Below are 17,892 nucleotides of genomic sequence, written 5' to 3' on the forward strand. Positions count from 1 at the left end.
TTTTTAAATCTTATACCTAGTACAAAGAGAAAAAACTGTTATAGTAATTAAATTATCAAATTAATATGTTAATATTCCAATGTTGTAATATATATAATGCAATTTTTATTCTAATGTTATTATATATCTACTGTGAAGTCATTTGAAAGAATGCATTGTTTCACCGTATTGATTATTACTTTCATTCAATTAAATACTCTATCTTTTGTATTTTTCTTTAAACTTTGGATCTCGTAGAATTATTGTTTTAAGAATGTAAATGTAAGTATTTATTTATTTTTCTCTTATACGTGCATCTCACATATGCATTGGAAGAATCAATGCACAAATGTGATGTGTGTAACCACATCCGCCATGAACAAATGAATCCAATTGGCATCTATTTCATTTATCTCAAAGAGTCGCGTCCAATTAACATCAATTGCACTTATGTGACTCAAGACTTTATTTTTTAAATATATAAATTTATTTTGTAAACTAAAAATTCGAAAAAAACACCACCATGGACTTTCAAACGAACATCTACTCTTGAAAAGTCACAACCACTTGATGAAGGGTGAGTTTATGAAAAATGTAAGAGTAAAAATGGCATGCAAAAATTCTCCCTACATGACCCCTTTTAATATAGTAGAGATAGAGATATTATTCAAATTCTCTTATTCAACGAATATATGTTTGACACATGGTTTTTAAGACAATTTTTGGATTATGTGATATTATATAAATAGTATAAATTATGAAAAATAACACATTTATATTTTCATCATATATCGATTTGAATGTGAAATTTTAAATTAAAAATTTTTAAAACTTTTTATTTTGATCTTTTAATTAAAAAATATATATTTTGTTAAATTAAATCGCTAAATTAAAATCGAATACCTATAATTTAGAAAAAAGTTAGAATTTAGTTCTTACGTTTAAAATTTAGAATTTTAATTCTTAAAATTTGATAATACTTCCTAAATAATTCTCAAGGTTTGGTAAAATTCTCATAAATAACGGGTTTATTTTTGAAATTTTACTAAACTATAAAAATTATATTATAATTATAAACATGAATAAATTCTAACTTTCGCCCCACCATAGACCAAACGTGCAGTTCAACTTAATTAGATTCAGAAATATTTTTTAAAAAGAAAGATTAGTATGGTGTGGAGTGACTAGGCCATCGCGCCTTTATTTGCACAGACTGTCTTTCGTGTCTTCCCAATCGATCATCTTCCTTGCAACCGATGCCCGTACATACATACGAAACTAGAGAGACCTGGCAGGGATTGAACCAATCCGATTGTTTGTCCGTCCTTCCATTCCATTGCTCTAGCTTCTTGTTTTTGTGCAATTCAGTCCCGAAATCTACATCTCTAGTTCTGCCATGGGTGCGAGTCGAAAGCTCCAAGGGGAAATTGACCGAGTTCTCAAGAAGGTCCAAGAAGGGGTTGACGTCTTTGACAGCATTTGGAACAAGGTTCATTTTCACCATCCACCCACTCGCTTCCGAGAATGCAAGCTTTGCCTGTAAATTTGGAGTTGGGCCTTACTTTTTCTTGTTTGTCTCGTTTCTAGGTTTATGACACCGACAATTCCAATCAGAAGGAGAAATTTGAGGCGGACTTGAAGAAGGAGATAAAGAAGCTTCAGAGATACAGGGACCAAATCAAGACCTGGATTCAGTCCAGTGAGATTAAGGATAAGAAGGTTTCTCTCCTCTTTTGTATCTTTATATTCTCAAAGTTACTGTGGTTTCTGTGAACTTCCAGTGGCACATTGACTCCTCCGACGGCGATTTCTTTATTTATTATTATTATTTTTTTATTGTTTTTGGTCATACAGTCGGTTCTTAGTAGTTAGTACATATCAGATCAATTACTCGCGCAAGCATTTTATAATTGGGAATTTAAGTCCGTTTACCTTTTAGAGATCCAAAAGTTGTAGCTCGTAACTTCTAAACATAGCTTATCTGAGATGGACCAAATGTGAAGATCCTACCTTGGACTCTATACCCCATGTTGAAACCATCCTGCTGAAGTGTTCTAATGGAAACCTCAATTTCTCTTGGCTATTCATGCTTGGTCTTCCATATGGCTTTGGGCAAGCTGTCATTAACAACAGTAGACTGTAGGGCTGGAGTTGGTTGGTTGGTTGATGAAAGAGAGCCTAGAGTATTCACCTTAGCTGTCCAGCATCCATTGCATCTTATCCTGACCCAATACTTGGCCACACTGTATCTTTATTGCAATACCTGAGGAATTAATCTTATACTTCTTGTCCATTCCATGGAAATTTTGGAAAAACATAATGGCCTTTCCCACAACCCTCAGTGGATTCGCCACATATTAGCATCTTAAAGGTCGACCGTCCAATTTCCCACCCCGCAATGGCGTCCTCCAATAACCAAAGTTTTCTGGTTCTCTATTCGAATCTTCAAATTTAGAATTGTTCTTCTATTGTTCACAACATAGTGGCAGCGACTTGAATTCTCATTCTCTTGAACTTAGAAACTTTACATCTCTGCAAAAAGTCCATGCTCGGCTCTTCTGTAAAGCTCTCCCTTCCGCTATGAGGTGTATTTCTTTGATTCCATTAGCCAAGTTTGTTCTTGAAGAAATATAAGGTTGCCAAGCCTTTTCTTGTTCCAGATAATAATATGCTCCTTTGCTGCTTTAGGATAATGCTCCAACGCAAAGTCTGGCCACCCCTCAACTAATTTCGTTCCACCATTTTTCCAGAGAAAGGCATAAAGGACTATTGCTGCAGTTAACAATTTCAAATTTGAGAGGGCTTTTGGACCCCTGCAAGAGAGCCAATCTTCAAGAGAGTCTGCTTATGATCTGAATTAGTCCTTACTTTCCTTGAGAGCCTCAAGTTCTGAAATGTAAAGAACCAACCTTCCTAATTCTAAGATTCGTGGAAAGTTATATCTAATTTATATGTTGTATTCTAATACCTTTTCTTGCTAAGTATTCTAGTTACTACTTATAATATCTGTTTTATGTTCCTTATCTAGAAAAATTAGAATATTCATGTTCCATCAATTTATTTGATTGTTTTTTTTTTTTTTTGTTAACCAAGAGAGATATGCAATATATTTGATGAAACTTTTGTTTTTATCATAAATCTTGATGGCAGAGGCTAATTATTTTCTATTTTGATTTTTGTTGGTAAAGGTCAGTGCCTCTTATGAGCAGGCTTTGTTGGATGCTCGTAAACTTATTGAGCGTGAAATGGAAAGATTCAAGATTTGTGAAAAGGAGACAAAAACTAAAGCCTTCTCGAAAGAAGGTTTGGGTCAACAGCCTAAAACTGTATGCTCTTCAACTCTATTCTCTCTCCTCTTTGAACCTAAATCAATTGATAACTTGCCAAACATGCTTGTACAAAATTGCTTCCATGCTTAGATGTGATTAGGTACTTGTGCCATTAATTTGTAGCAATTATCTTTTGGAGATTTGGTTTTAAAGAAATAAAAAAAAAAAGTAGGAGAAAACTGTATGCTCTTCTCTCTATTTCTCTCTCCCTCTTGCGTTTGCAACCACCACTTAGAATAGTTCATATCGGCATAGCAATGGTGGTTCTAAATTTGGAAAAGGACAGAGGAAGTAAGTTATGCACCCACGACAAGGACATCTAAGTTGGCTTGTAAGTGTTGTGTGGAGAAGCATGTTTTTTCTATAGATTTTATCCGAGATAAAAAACTAGGATGTTATTGCTAACAAATAATAATTTCTCGCCATATGGCAGGAAAGAAACAATAGAGTGTTTCGAGGAAGGGATAGGGACTCTTGTGAGGTTTGGTCCTTAATGAGGTTTCATGTGTCCCTTTGGGCTTCGGTTTTGAAACTCTTTTGTAACTATTCTCTTGGTAACATTTTTCTTGGTTGGAACCCCTTCCTTTAGTAGGGGTGTGGTCTTGTCTTATGTTCTTGCATTCTTTCATTTTTTTTCTCAATGAAAGTTGTTGTTTATATATATAAAAAAAAAAATTCTCGCTATTGTTTGAGGCAGCTCTAAAACCAAAGCTTGTAGTGTGGATAAATGATGTTCTAGAAGCAATGTTTTAAAAGGCTTAAGGCGGTCTCGAGGCGTTTTCTCTTTGAGAGGCGAAGCGTTGAGGCTTAAGCCTCGAGGCGGTATGAGGCTTAAGCCTCATTTTAAATTAAGAAAACATGATTAAATCATAAAACATAGATCTTATATATTTTAACATTATAATATTGCTAAAAAGTACATAACATACTCAAAATTAATCACGACAAAGAAAAAAATCTCAATAATTAATCACAACAAAGGAAAACAAATCGCAATATTCTATCTAAATCTGTATTTAAGAAAATAAAGAATACATAAAAAATGTGTAAAATAAAAACTTTGTGGTAAAAAAAAGTAAGTATTAAAAATATTTAAAAGTTGGAAAAGAAACTTCCACAAATCAACTAGATAGTAACTATGAAGGAAAAAAAGTTAAAAACTCTTGAAAAGAAAAGAGAATAGAAAACAGCAACTATTAAGGGAAAAAACTCTTTTAAAAAGATATAAAATAGAAAATCTTCTATTAGGAAGATAAAAGAAGTGGAAAAAAAATCTAACCTTGGTGTTGATTAAATTGTGTTTTAGTATATTTTTTTGTAGAAGAAAATTGAAGAAAACTCTCCCACTTGGTTTGGCCACTGACTCCATCGATTATGTTTAACCCAAATCTTTGTCTTTTAGTGGTTTTAAATTAATATGTGGTTGGATTACACTTTAAAACTCCCAAAAGAAAAAAAAAAACTTAATTAATAATAATTTTGTTGTTGTTAAGTGATAAGTCTGCCGGTTCCACATTCCCAATTTGCAAGTTTGAAGACACATGCAAAGAACAATATTTATTGTTCTTGGTGGGTGGGCCCAACCCATTTAATTCTCGTTCAAATACCTTGAGGCTTTAGCCTCCAACGCCTCAATGCCATACCAAAAGGCATAAGCCTTCATTGAAAGAGGCGTAAGCCTCTTTTTTTCTTGATGTAATTGCATGCCTTGAGGCATGAGGAAGTCGCCTTGCCTCAAGGCGTGTGCCTCGACCGATTTTTGAAACATTGGTTTGAAGATCAACTTTTAACACCTATCAATGTTAAGTTCTTTTGAAAGATCCACTATGAAATTGGTTTTATTTGGGTATTAAAAGTGTTTTATTTTTTATTTTTATGTGGAGAAGGGAAACAAATTTTATTGGTGAATGAAGTAAAAAGAGCAAAGCTTTGAAACACTGTAATCTCCAAGTGGAAATCAAATATGAAAAAGGCCCGTATTGTTTGTACCAGTGTAGAGCCTTAAAAAAAAGTAACTCCCAAAATCAGATAGACGAGGTAATAGAATCATTGAAAAGTCTTTCATTCCTTTCGCCCCAAAAAAGCCAAAGGCACACTCTATTAAGAGCAGGGCATATAGTCTTCCTGTCATCATGAAAAGGGTGACCATATAAAATGCAGCCAAGAAAATCGTAATGGACAATTCTGAAAAGCCAAACTCCAACCTAAAGCTTCAATAATGATTTCCCAATAATGAGAAGCATAAGAACAATGTAGAAAAATGTGGCCTAGAGATTCATAATGGGCGGTACACATGGAGCAAATGGAAGGGGAAAGACACATAAAAGGTATTTTCCTTTAAAGACAGTTAACCATATTAATAGCCCCCAAGACTAAGCTCCTGAAGGAAAACTTTTATCTTCTTGGGATAAGAATCTGACTAGATCACCTTATAAAGACCACAGGAGTTAGGGTCAGGGGAATCATCAGTATCAACCTTGAGGGATTTGGCTGTAAAAGTTTTGGAAGGATCATCAACCTTGAGGTGTGATGATTGCTCGACACAGAAACGTCAGTAATATGATTGAGGAGTTCTTCCTCAATTTTCCTTTTGGGAGGAAAGATTATCTTTTATGGTGTGCGGGGGTGGGTGCAATTTTGTGGATTTTGTGGGGCAAATAGAATAGGAGAGTGTTTAGGGGTGTCTATAGGGATCTTTCAGATGTTTGGTCCCTCGTTTGTTTTCATATTTCTCGTTTGGTTTTGATTTAGAAGGACTTTTGTAATTATCCTATAGACATTTTGTTACATAGTTGGAGTCCCTTCATGTAGAGGGAGCTCCTTTTTTTGTTGGTTTGGTTTTTTTGTATGCCCGTGTATTCTTTCATTTTTTCTCAATGAACTGTTGTTATTTTCAATAGAGGAGATGAGGTAAGAAAGATTAGCCCATTCAATTGTTTCCAAATCAATAAAGTTTTGACGAAAATGTAAGTTTCAAGCACTTTGATTTACCAACCAAGCATTGCTGAAAATAAGATGAGGTCTACAGTTAAATGAAACAACCGGGGGAAACAAAGGAGAGAATCGCACAATTAAAGCCATAAATCATGCCAAAACGAAGTAAAGGAGCCATTGCCCAAATAACATGTAGTATGACTTCGAACAATTTTCGACTCTGAAGTAGAGCTGATAAATCATGAAGGAGATTTAGGAACCGTGCTAAATATGTCATGGCCAAACAAATAAATCAGATATGTAGTATTTAGCTGCAATATAATTACACCATAAAGCTGAATCCTCATGAAGAAACCGCTAAATCCATTTAGCCAATAAAGTTGTATTCCTCCTCTTGAATTTTCCAATTCCAATACCCCCTAACAGTTTTAGGAAGCATCCTTTCCTAAACATTATGGGTGCCACCATCGCCTCTAGAAACCTCCCATAATTTTCTTTTGAAATATATGCATATATTCAGTTGTGAAGCTTTTGCTGCAACTCTCAAAAACTGGTTGCCAAAAATGCACAGAATTCGAATGACCTCCCATAAGAAGCCCTAGATACTTAGTAGGCCAATGCCCTTGTTTGCAACCAAAAGCAGAAAGAAAATGATCCATTTTCGACTTTGAATTGGTGCCCAATAACTCACTTTTGGTAAAGTTGATATTTAGTCTAGAAGCCTGTTAAAAAGTCCTGATAATTTTGAACAAGTTGTCCAATGTCTCAAGATATTTGGTGATTGAAAAAATGAACAAGAGGGGTTGATTTGTAGTTCTAAAGTGTTCTCCTTAGGGAAAAAAAGTGAACTTGGTCATCCATGCATGGGAAAACTTGAACAGCTGGAAGGAGTTTTAGAAGAGCCTAGAGGAGTAACAAATTCTGTGTAAATATGAAGATGTTTGAATAGAACAAGACAACATACCCGTTAACTCCTCAAGAATGCAAGAATGTTATCATGGGAAAAAACTTTAGTAGTGTCAAGGAGGTGCTTCCATGATGAACGGATAAAAATCTGAGACTCAATGTGACACCGTCCAAAAAATGTTAATCATAGATTCTTTTCATCTGGACATGGCCCTTCCAAAATGCCTGGATACTAACTTTGCCAAAATAGCGGCTTTGAACAAAGAATGGACGGTGGTAGGTAACTACACTCACAAATTCGAGTTTTGTAAAGAAGAGTTGCACAAAAGAATCAATTTCAATATGGAGGTCATATCATGTGAAGTTGTGATTTTGCTGGGGCGATCTGGCATACTTTTTTTTTGAGGTGTTGAGTTTAAGCTTGGGTAGCTATCAGAGTTGCAAAGAGGTGAATGGGCATATTTCTGGTAAGTTGGTTTTTTTTTTTTTTTGTATGGCATGCATTCTTTGATGTTTTCTCAATGAAAGTCAAGTTTCTTCATAAGGAAACATATATACATATGTAGGTTGGTTATATTATTCAATATTCTCCTACATTTATGGAGTTTGGAGACATTTAAAGCTTTAGGCGATGTGTGTGGGAATATATTGAATACAATGAAAAGTGCTTCTCTCGTGGGTCAATCACCTTCCTAAACTTTTAGTAGAAGGATCTGGAGTATTTTGGCATTTTATTTGGTTTGAATTGGTGCATGCCTCGGTCTATAGAGGAGTAGATGGTGGATTCCCTAAATGGAGGAGGATTATAAGATAACACTTTTATGTTGTTCTCATAATTCTCTTATGTTTTGTTGTTTTAATTTATTTTATATTATGGTTTTGTATCATTTTCTGGGTTTCTTGTACTTTTGAACATTAGTTTCTTCTCATCGTATTGTTTCCTTCAAAGAAAAAAAGAAGTTACCTACAACTCAAAAACCGAAATTGATTTTATTTGCCTTCTCTGAACTATTTTGGTTTTTGTTTAGGATCAGACTAGTAAGCTCTTCTTTGGTCAGTTCTGACTCCCATCTGCCCACCCCACCCCCACCTCCACCTCCCTTTTCTGGGAAAAGTAATTTATGAAGAGCCAAAATTTCAAGGGGAATGGATGGGAAGTGCTGAAGTACAACTGGAAACAAAAAGATCCTTAATAAAATCTAGGATATGCCTATGATCTCTCCAAAAGTATAACAGAGACCCGGTTCAATCATCAAGAACAAGGCTATATGATAACAAAAATTTCCTTTTAATTACTATTCAAATTGTTACATTTTTGGCTAAATTTTAAGTTTGGTCTGTTTGCTTCTTGGTTTTGGTTTTATGTGTTTCTCTTTTTTCAGCTCCTATTAATTTGCTAAGTATCATTTTCAGAAATATTGGCAGTTTTCTATGTTATGGGTGATATATTTGTAGATTGATCTAAAACCATATTTGTTTTTACTTCCTTTTCCTGTCAATAATGGAAATTTGTCCTCCTGTCTGTCATTTTAGTCATTTTCAATTTCAATTCATTTTCTTTTAAGTGCCTCTGAAGGAAAATTCTAGTTGTTTTGTTTGTTCATGTACAAATAACTTGTAAATAGTAGCTTTGCGTACACTTGTGAAAAATTCTTTACTATTTTTATTGTTGGCTCTAATGAAGCTTCTCTGTGGTTTTTATACATAGGATCCAAAGGAGAAAGCTAAATCAGAGACACGGGATTGGTTGAACAATGTGGTATGAAAATCTACTTGTACGGAATCTCCATAGACTCTGTCTGCATTGAAGAACAATGCATTTGGTTAAAGAATCAGCATGTTGTTCTTAGTTGCAATGGTCGCGCTTCCAGATTTCAGGAAAAAATATTATTATTATTATTTTTTATAAGAAACCCAAACGTATGTAATTATAGCTTCTTCTTGGTGCTCCATTTTCAAAGATTATTGTAATCATGATTTGGTGCAAATTTTAGGCAATTGGGAAGTGCTTTTGTAATCCCTCCGTGAGGTGGGCATATCTTGTCTCCTCTCTTTTCTGTGCTTCCCTTGCTAATGAAATATTAGTTTTGTATTCAAAAAAGGGGGGGAAAATAGTTTGTTCCATAAGATGGTAAGTGCAATCGACACATCTAATCAGAGCCTTTTGAGGACTACTTTCTCTTCCTTCACATTTTTGACATTCCAACATATCTGTTTCAAGTCACTTGACCTTCTCCCAACCCTCATACTAAGGAGTCCTATTTCAGCTTCTTGGGCTTTTCTGGTACCTATTTTTTTTCTCATTTGATTTGGTTTTCTTTTTGTGATCGAGAAGTTGTCAACAAGTTTTCTCAGTTTGATTTTGGGTGGGACTGATTGGCAGATAAGTCTTCCAATCAATTCACATATACTAGAAGAGGTATATTGGAAAGTAATTGTGTATGGTATTTTTTATGAGGGAGAGAACATCTTGTATGAAAGAGTGGGAATGGTGGGTCCCCTACTAGTTATTTGAGTAATTGACGTTTTTGTGGATGGACCAGCCCCTTTGAAACTCTTGAACCTTGTATAAACCTTTTCTTTTGTTGTTTATGCTTGGTAGGAAAAAGAAAAATTCTGTCCAAATTGCTTAACAGGCACTCAATGTTTTTATCCTTGTCAGGTTAGTGAGTTGGAATCTCAGATTGATAATTTTGAAGCTGAGATTGAGGGTTTGTCTGTGAAGAAGGGGAAAGCAAGGCCTCCTAGATTGGTTAGTAGTATTATACTCTGAATTTTCTAAAATGATGTGTTGTTCTTTCCTAGAACTTCAGTTTTACAATTATCTGTCCATTTTGCTTTTACAGGTTCATCTTGAAACATCTATTACCCGGCACAAGGCTCATATAATGAAGCTGGAACTAATCTTGAGACTGCTTGATAACGATGAATTGAGTCCTGAGCAAGTCAATGATGTCAAGGACTTCTTAGAAGATTATGTGGAAAGGAATCAGGTTGTTATTCGTTCCATATCTTTTTTGTTTTCATATTGTATTGTACAGGTGCTAGTACTCTTTCTCTCCTTTTATAAGAAAGTAACATTCATTATGATTATGCATAAAGAAATGACCCAAACAATGAAGCAAAAAAAAAAAAAAAAAATGGAAGCCAGTTACAAGGGATCGTTCTCATTGTTTGATAAGAGAGTGACAGGTTGCTCTCATTAATAAGAATTAGAAATAAAGAAACATTACAAACTCCTAAAGATGAGGGGTGCTAAAATGAACTTTGACTTTTCGTTCCTTGTCAGAGGGATACTAATGGTATGATTGAGGAGTTCCTCCTCAATCCGCCTCGTGGGGAGAGAGGTCGTTTTCTTGGCTCGTTAGGGTTTGTGAAATCTTATGGACCTTGTGGGGGGTGACTGGAATAATAGGACTTTTAGAGGGGTGGATAGGGACCCTAGTGAGGTTTGATCTCTGGTTCACTAAATGTTTCTTTGAGGCCTTTGATTTTGAAAACCTTTTATAACTATTCTATAGGAGTTATTTTGCATTGCTGGAGTCCCTTCTATAGAGGGATGTTCCTCTTTGTGGGCTTGGTTTTTTGTACGTTAATGTATCTTTCTTTTTTGAAAGTTGTTTCAATTAATAAAAATCCTAAAGATGAGGAAGCTGAAAGGATGCTTGGAAATTCCTTCAAGACCTCTCTTAGCTGTTTACCACCTCATGGTCATCCGAGTTAAGCCCTACCAATCTGTTTTCTTCCTATTGATATGAACTTCAAAGTTTTTTTTAGGCAATTCCAAATATAGAAGAAATTATCCAGCTCACAATAACACTCTGCTGTTTGCAACAGAGAATGATGATACGAACTTGGTTTTGGTCTACTTTAACACCCTTCAGAAAATCTGCCTCTATGTCTCCAAAACTCATTTGGATAAGGATGTCTGCGTCAAATACAAAAAGAAAGGGGGGGCAATAAACCTCTTCTCTAACCTGTTTAGAAGTATAGATCCTCTCCTTACTCTCCCATTAGCAAATACAAAAAACTTAGCATTAGTAAGACTTGTTTATTTACATGGCCCACTTGACCTATATTTTGGCTTTTATGGACGGAAAGAAATTTTAGAGTTTTTTTTAGATACAATTTTCTCTCTCTTCTTTTTGTAATTTTGGCTTCATCAATTTAGAGTGGCAGCTCTTTTGTAATCTTCCTTTGGTTTGAGGTATGCCTTATCCCTTCTTTCCTAAGGTTTTTTTTTGGCTCTTGCAAAAGCCGCAAAACATGTTTATAAATTAATTAGTAGTAATGGAGATTTAACCTAATATTTAGTTGATAACTACAACTATTTTTATAGTTTATAAATATATTATCAAATATATTTTGAATAATCGTTTAAATTGGGATCCAGTTTCTAAATTTGCTACTGAAACATAAAATACAATTTTTTTTATTTTTATTGAATCTCTTATCTTCGAATTTTTGCTTTCGATTTCTAATTTTATGTCGTTATATATTCCATTTCTTAGTTTGATTTTATATATATAGACGTGCATATGTATGCATATACAGACAGGACATATGTATGCATATATACACACACATATGTATGCATATACACACACACATATGTATGTGTATGCATATACACACACGTTTATTTATTATTTTTAGTTCTTCTAATTTGGCTTGGAAACCTTGGTTTTCTAAGTTTATGTAAGACTTCTAGTTATTAAAATAGTAAGATTAGTAATAGAATATTAGTGTGGTCATTAAAAGGGGGCAAGTGAGTAATTAGATATGAAGTTTGTTAGAGATTTTACTTATAAATAGAAGGAGAGGGGTTGGAGGGGAGTGTGGAGAATTTAGTGGGATTTCCTAATTGGGAATTTGGGAGAGGATTTCTCAGCCCTCTAGAATGTGCTATGTATGATCTTGTTACTATTTCTTTTAATATTTCAATATATTTTCATGCTTGATTGATTGTTCTTTAAGTCCATTCCTTGTTATTGAGTTTGTTCTTGTTAGGAAGGATTCTAACAGTTTATTAAGTTAATAACATAAGAATCATTGTAATCTTATGGTGGCTACCTATGTAGGATGTTAATTTTCTTTCTTTCTTTCTTTCTTTTTTTTTGAAAAAGGTAAAACACTTTTCAATAAGAGAATGAATGAAAAGAGACTATCACTCCAAGATACAAACACCAAAAGGAGCAAATATTAAATAGTACAAAAAGAAACAATAAGATTCGTCCAGCTTTGAACTTTTTGGGGAGAGAACACCATGGAGGTGCCTTTAAATTGACAAATTCAAAACTTTGACAATGCAAGTGAGAAGAGCCCTGAAAAATACGCAGATTTCTTTCCATCCATAACTCAAAAAAGGGTTTTGACTACATTAATCCCAAGAAAATATGCATTCAAGCTCAACAAAGAACCACATAGAAGCTGCACGACATTATCCTTCAATTTGTTCGAAAATTCCCACCGAAGGTTGAACAAAGGTAATAATTTGAACCAACTACTGTGAATAAGGGCACTTGAAAAAAAAATGGTTGAGAGATTTTCCAACTACCAAATAGAGAGAATAAACTGAAGGCATAAAAATATGATCGGAAAGCTTTTATGCAAAATATTCGATGATAGTGACGGGGAGGGATAAGAAACAGTCTGAGGCTTCTAATAGTTGAAGGCTTGAATCAGGATAGAAACATAAGATCTGGAGATGAAAGTCAGAGATGAACCGATGTTCAAAGAAGAAGTACAAAAAAACCCAAGGTTAGAGACAGAGAGGAGAGAAGAAATGGTTGAAATGCTGTCGGAAGGCGGCGGTTGGAGGATAGGGGAAAGAAGAGAGAAGAGAGCATTGTGCGGGGACAACCGAATGTTTACATAAGATGTTAAATTCAAATTTCTTATAATCAAATGTTGTAAAGTTTGGTGGATGTCTCATTTGATTAATTGAGGTTTGTGTTAGTTGGTCTTGACATTCACGGATATTAAAGAGAAAAAAAGGAATCATGGTTATAGAGGAGAGTAAAAATGGTACCCCATGTAGCAGTATCATGTACTAGTTTAGGACTATTCATAAATAGTTGATTGATATATCTGCAAACACATTTTTATGTCTTTATCTGGACTTATGTTCATTTGACTACCACTACTGAAACTATATACTTTTATTTCTACATCCCATTTGATTGTGTTCATGTGACTATATTTCAGTTCATGGAAATATCACTCACTCTAGCCATTGACCTCTCAAAAACTTGTCTGTATAGGAGGATTTTGATGAATTCAGTGATGTGGATGAGCTTTACAGCTCATTGCCACTCGATAAGGTGGAATCTCTTGAAGATCTGGTTGCAATTTGTCCTCCCAGCCTTGTGAAGGTATGGATTTTCCTCCCTCTATTCCATCTTTTTTATTATTATTATTTTTTGATAGGAAACAAACTTGTCTATTCCTTTATTCTTTGAGTGGAGGTGCATGTTAGATGATATATTATTAATTTTACCTTCTCTCATAAGTTTATGCTTTTGGGTCAATCGGTGATTTACTAGTGCAAGCCTCCTCTCTTAAGCAATGCAAGCTTCTTGTATAACACAAAGAAGGCATAAGAAAAGAATTTGAGCTTAAGACACAAGTCTCAAGAACCTTTTGAATAATAGTATTTTTGATAAAAGAAAGTTAGAAATTTAGTATCTAAATTGATATGTTATCTTTTGTCAGGGTACACCAGCTCTCAACTTGAAGACTACACTGGCAACGTCGGCAACTCAGGTTCCTGTATGTCTTTCTCCATCAATAGTCATATAGCAGAGACATTTACTTTTTTTTTATGTACTTGATATTGTAAAGGATTTAGATGAATTTGAAAGGTATGGAATGTCTATTAGCCATTAGAGATTTAAATTTAACAAATATTTACTTTTAAATTTCTTCATGATTTACGTTCTGCTTTATTTGATGCATGATCCTTAAAATGTTTTTTGGGCGTCTGAAGAAGTACCATATTGTGGAAATCAATGATTGCCCATGTAATTTGCGTTCTTGATGTGTAATTTGCGTTCTTGATGTGGTCTAGACCAAGTGAAGGTTCTTTATTAAAAATGTTTTGAACTCCAAATAATATATATCTATTCCATATATATATTGTGGTTATAGAGATATGTTCAGAAGGGGTTGTGGGCTTTGGTGATGCATGGATCCTCTGCAGTAGAGTTGGTACCTTTTTGTACCTCGAACTAGGTGTTGTCGGTGAATGAGACATTTGTTTAGTTTTTTATAGAGTGGATGGCATTTTGAGGCTCTCAGTCGTTTATCTTTGATGATGTTATGGTGGATACATTCTGTAGGGTTCGTCCCAGGGAACGCTTGGAACTTTTCTTTCAATGTTTCTAACTGGAAATTCTTAATCAACTCTCCGCTCTTTAGTCTCCACAAAAAAAAAAAAAACCCTCCAAAAGGACAAAGCAGCCCATATTTATACAGAATGGGGCTGGAAATAATTAGGTCACCGCAAATAAACTAAACAGCAAATTACCCAGACTGTAACAACTAAAGGTAAATAAACACAGTAAAATAAAATAACTATTAGGGGAAGTTTCAATTTACACCTCTAAACTTTGGGGGTTGTATTAATTTAAACCCTAAACTAACAATTGTATCACTTTAAACCTTGAACTTTCATAAATGTATCAATTTATACTTTTCTTTAGACTTGGTTCGAAAAATATTGTCCAAACATATAATAGTTTCAATTAAACCTCAAAATTGTTAGAAGTTTAGACCCTTTATTTAGATTACATTTGAAAATTATTCATTCATTCAATTCTTACACGTGTATAAATTTCTTCAAATGTTAGATTAATAAAATGGACGATTAGACTTGATGCGTGGACAATTTTCAAGAGAAATCTTGATTGAGAATCTAAATTGGTTTGCTTATGAAAGTTTAGGGGTTTAATTGATAAATTTATAAGTGTCACATGATGTTTATTCAAACAGAACATAATGAAGGGTGTAAATTGATATGCTTACGAGAAAGTTCAGGGTTTAAATTGATACAATTATTAGTTCATGGTTTGAACTGATACAATCTCCAAAGTTTAGGAATGTTAATTGATATTTTCCCGAACTATTAGTTACATCATGGTGGCAGCCGTCTGTAAAATGCTCTTTTCCCTGTATGAGAGGATAAGATGTGCAGAATCAACTGTAGAATTCTGCAAGGCATGATGGGGTTTGCTTGTATGGAATTAGTTTCTGTAAAACCCATAGTATTCCTTTTTGTCAGTTGTCATGTAAATGAGGTCTAACCTTTTGATATTGAATTGGCTCCTCACTTCAAATTCTTGCTGATATATTGCTAGGCAAACAAACGTTCATGGCCATTTTGCTTTAGTTTTAGGAGACATGTCATTTACAAAATTCTATTTTTGTTAATGATTTGGAGAATTTTCATAAATATTTATCCAGATTTAGGTGTTTGATTGTCTTGTACAGAGAACCTTTTAGGATTTGCATGTAAATTAGCGTGATGCAGACTTCGCGCTAACTGCTTTTTTACTGTAGCTTAGGATTAAACAAAATAATTGCACATGTTAGACCCTTGTTTTGTCCTAAATATCACACTTTATAGTTGCTACCTTGCTGGAGTACATTGGTAACGGATGTTGAATTTTCCAGGTTACTGCTGCTCCAAATCATCAACAAAATACTGTCATTCCAGATCAGGTTGATGATTCAACTTTGCCAGATGGTAACAATGACATTCTTTTGAAGACCCCACCTCCTAAGAGTAGTGTCCTTGGTTCTTCTGCGGCTACAACACCCACTGGGAACCATGCAACCTCAACTTCCTTGAATGGTGCAGTGCATGGGTCTGGTTTATCCTCTACATCGGCCATTCTTCCTGGTTCAAGTGCTGTTCGTGCTGTATTGGAGACTACGGGTGCTCCTAATTCATCTCCTGTAAATATGCCCACTTCTGCAAAGGATGAAGAAATTGCTAGCTTTCCAGGCCGTAAACTGTCTCCATCATTTTCGGATTCTGGACTTGTTAGGGGTGGCATGGGAAGAGGTGTGATTGCTAATCAGCCACCCTCCACTTCCTCCCACACTTCTGGTATTGTGGTTCCTAGCAATATAACTCTTGGTAACGTTTCTTCTGCCTCTGAAGTGACCAAGAGAAACATTATGGGAGCTGAAGAACGGGCTAGTAACAGTGGCATGGTTCAGTCCATGGTTTCCCCTCTAAGTAATAGAATCGTTTTGCCTACAGCTGCTAAAGTTAGTGATGGAACAACCACAGTTGATCCTACCAATGTTAGTGATGCAGCAGCTATAGGTGGTCGAGTTTTCTCTCCATCTGTAGTTCCTAGCATGCAGTGGAGGCCAGGAAGTTCTTTTCAAAATCCGAATGAAGGAGTATGTTGCTCACCAGTCCATGCAAAACTTGAGCTCATATTTTGAATTGGAATGCTTATTTATTATTATTATTATTTTGCTTATTAATGTGGATTATTTAACTACTGATGACTAATGGGAGATTTAAATCATTTGCGGGGTTGATAATGCATTAATCTTTTAAGGATGAAGTATTACTTAGTTATATACATTTTAGTATAAAGATAAGAAAGATATTTTTAGACCAGTTTTGGTCTTTTTGGTTGAGTTTGTTTTAAGTTGATTTTTCCTTTTCTGTCTCATTCTAATCGGTCTCTTTTCATTACATCGATGAAAACCGCTATTTCCTTTCCCAAGAAAAAAAAAGATTAATAATAATAATAAATCAAGATAATTTTAGATGTCAATACGAGCCTAGCTCAACAGTTAAGGTATCTCTTTCTTTTGAAGTCAAAGGTTTCAAATCCCCACTCCCACATTTGTTATACTAAAAAAGAAAAAGAAATGGAAGGGGAGGAAAAGATAAGTTAAGCTAAGGTGACTGTTTCTGTTTCCTTCTCAAGAAAGCCAGGGCGCAATCAAGTTTGTCCTGAACCATGTTTGTTTCCTTTATATAATATTCACATATATCTTTAGGGGTAAATGGTTTAATTTCAGATGACTTTGATGTAATGATATTTTATATCCCACATTCTTTGATGTAAAGTACTTGTAATAAATTAATCTGCTGAAGCTCCTTCTTTTTTAATCTAACTTATTACTGGCTTATACCCAAAATATTCTATATAACAACTTCTCTTTCTTATGTGCTTAACCATCTCATCTTCCGGGGCAGTTTCGTGGAAGAGCTGAAATCGCACCAGATCAGAGGGAGAAGTTCTTGCAGCGTCTCCAGCAAGTTCAACAACAGGGCCATAGTACACTTCTTGGCATGACTCTTGGTGGGGGAAATCATAAGCAGTTTTCTTCACAACAGCAAAGTTCACTTCTACAGCAGGTTCTCTTATTCAAAATTCTAAGCTCTCATTCTTCATTCCGCTTAACGGCAATTATTTTTTTAAACCAGTGGCCTTTCTACTGCTGCTTCTTCATGACTTTTTTTTTAAAGTTTTTTTTAAGGTTACTCATTGAGGAAATGAAAAGAGACCGATGCTCTAAAATACAAAGATAAAAATTGCAAACCATGATAGAGAAATGATAGAAGAGAACAAAGGACGACCATAAAAGAACAAGTGAAAAGTAACAGTAACAAAGCTGAATAAAACACTGAGAACACCAACTAGAAGTTTTAAGACGAGCTGAACCAAATCTCTCATGATAAGAAAGATAAGAACTTTGGAATAATCTCTGA

General features: G+C 34.6%; 1 protein-coding gene across 3 annotated transcripts in view; it reads left to right on the top strand.

The window, feature by feature from the left end:
* The first annotated feature begins 1,141 nt into the window (after positions 1-1,141).
* The window catches only part of LOC120090441 (general negative regulator of transcription subunit 3), a 29,531-nt gene continuing 12,780 nt past the window's right edge, over positions 1,142-17,892 (top strand). For 2 of the 3 annotated variants that reach the window (XR_005485542.1, XM_039048107.1), the window contains exons 1-10: positions 1,143-1,468; positions 1,567-1,698; positions 3,168-3,305; positions 8,857-8,907; positions 9,811-9,900; positions 9,995-10,141; positions 13,412-13,522; positions 13,863-13,919; positions 15,822-16,562; positions 17,377-17,538. Coding sequence is in view for 1 of the 3 variants with exons in the window: in XM_039048107.1 (XP_038904035.1) it covers positions 1,376-1,468; positions 1,567-1,698; positions 3,168-3,305; positions 8,857-8,907; positions 9,811-9,900; positions 9,995-10,141; positions 13,412-13,522; positions 13,863-13,919; positions 15,822-16,562; positions 17,377-17,538 (1,722 nt within the window). In the remaining 2 variants the exon portion in view is untranslated. Of the gene's footprint in view, positions 1,469-1,566; positions 1,699-3,167; positions 3,306-8,856; positions 8,908-9,810; positions 9,901-9,994; positions 10,142-13,411; positions 13,523-13,862; positions 13,920-15,821; positions 16,563-17,376; positions 17,539-17,892 lie in introns of all 3 variants that reach the window. The other variant, XR_005485543.1, reaches the window with a different exon arrangement.

The sequence above is a fragment of the Benincasa hispida genome, chromosome 11 (assembly GCF_009727055.1).
Source record: "Benincasa hispida cultivar B227 chromosome 11, ASM972705v1, whole genome shotgun sequence".
Classification (NCBI taxonomy): domain Eukaryota; kingdom Viridiplantae; phylum Streptophyta; class Magnoliopsida; order Cucurbitales; family Cucurbitaceae; genus Benincasa; species Benincasa hispida.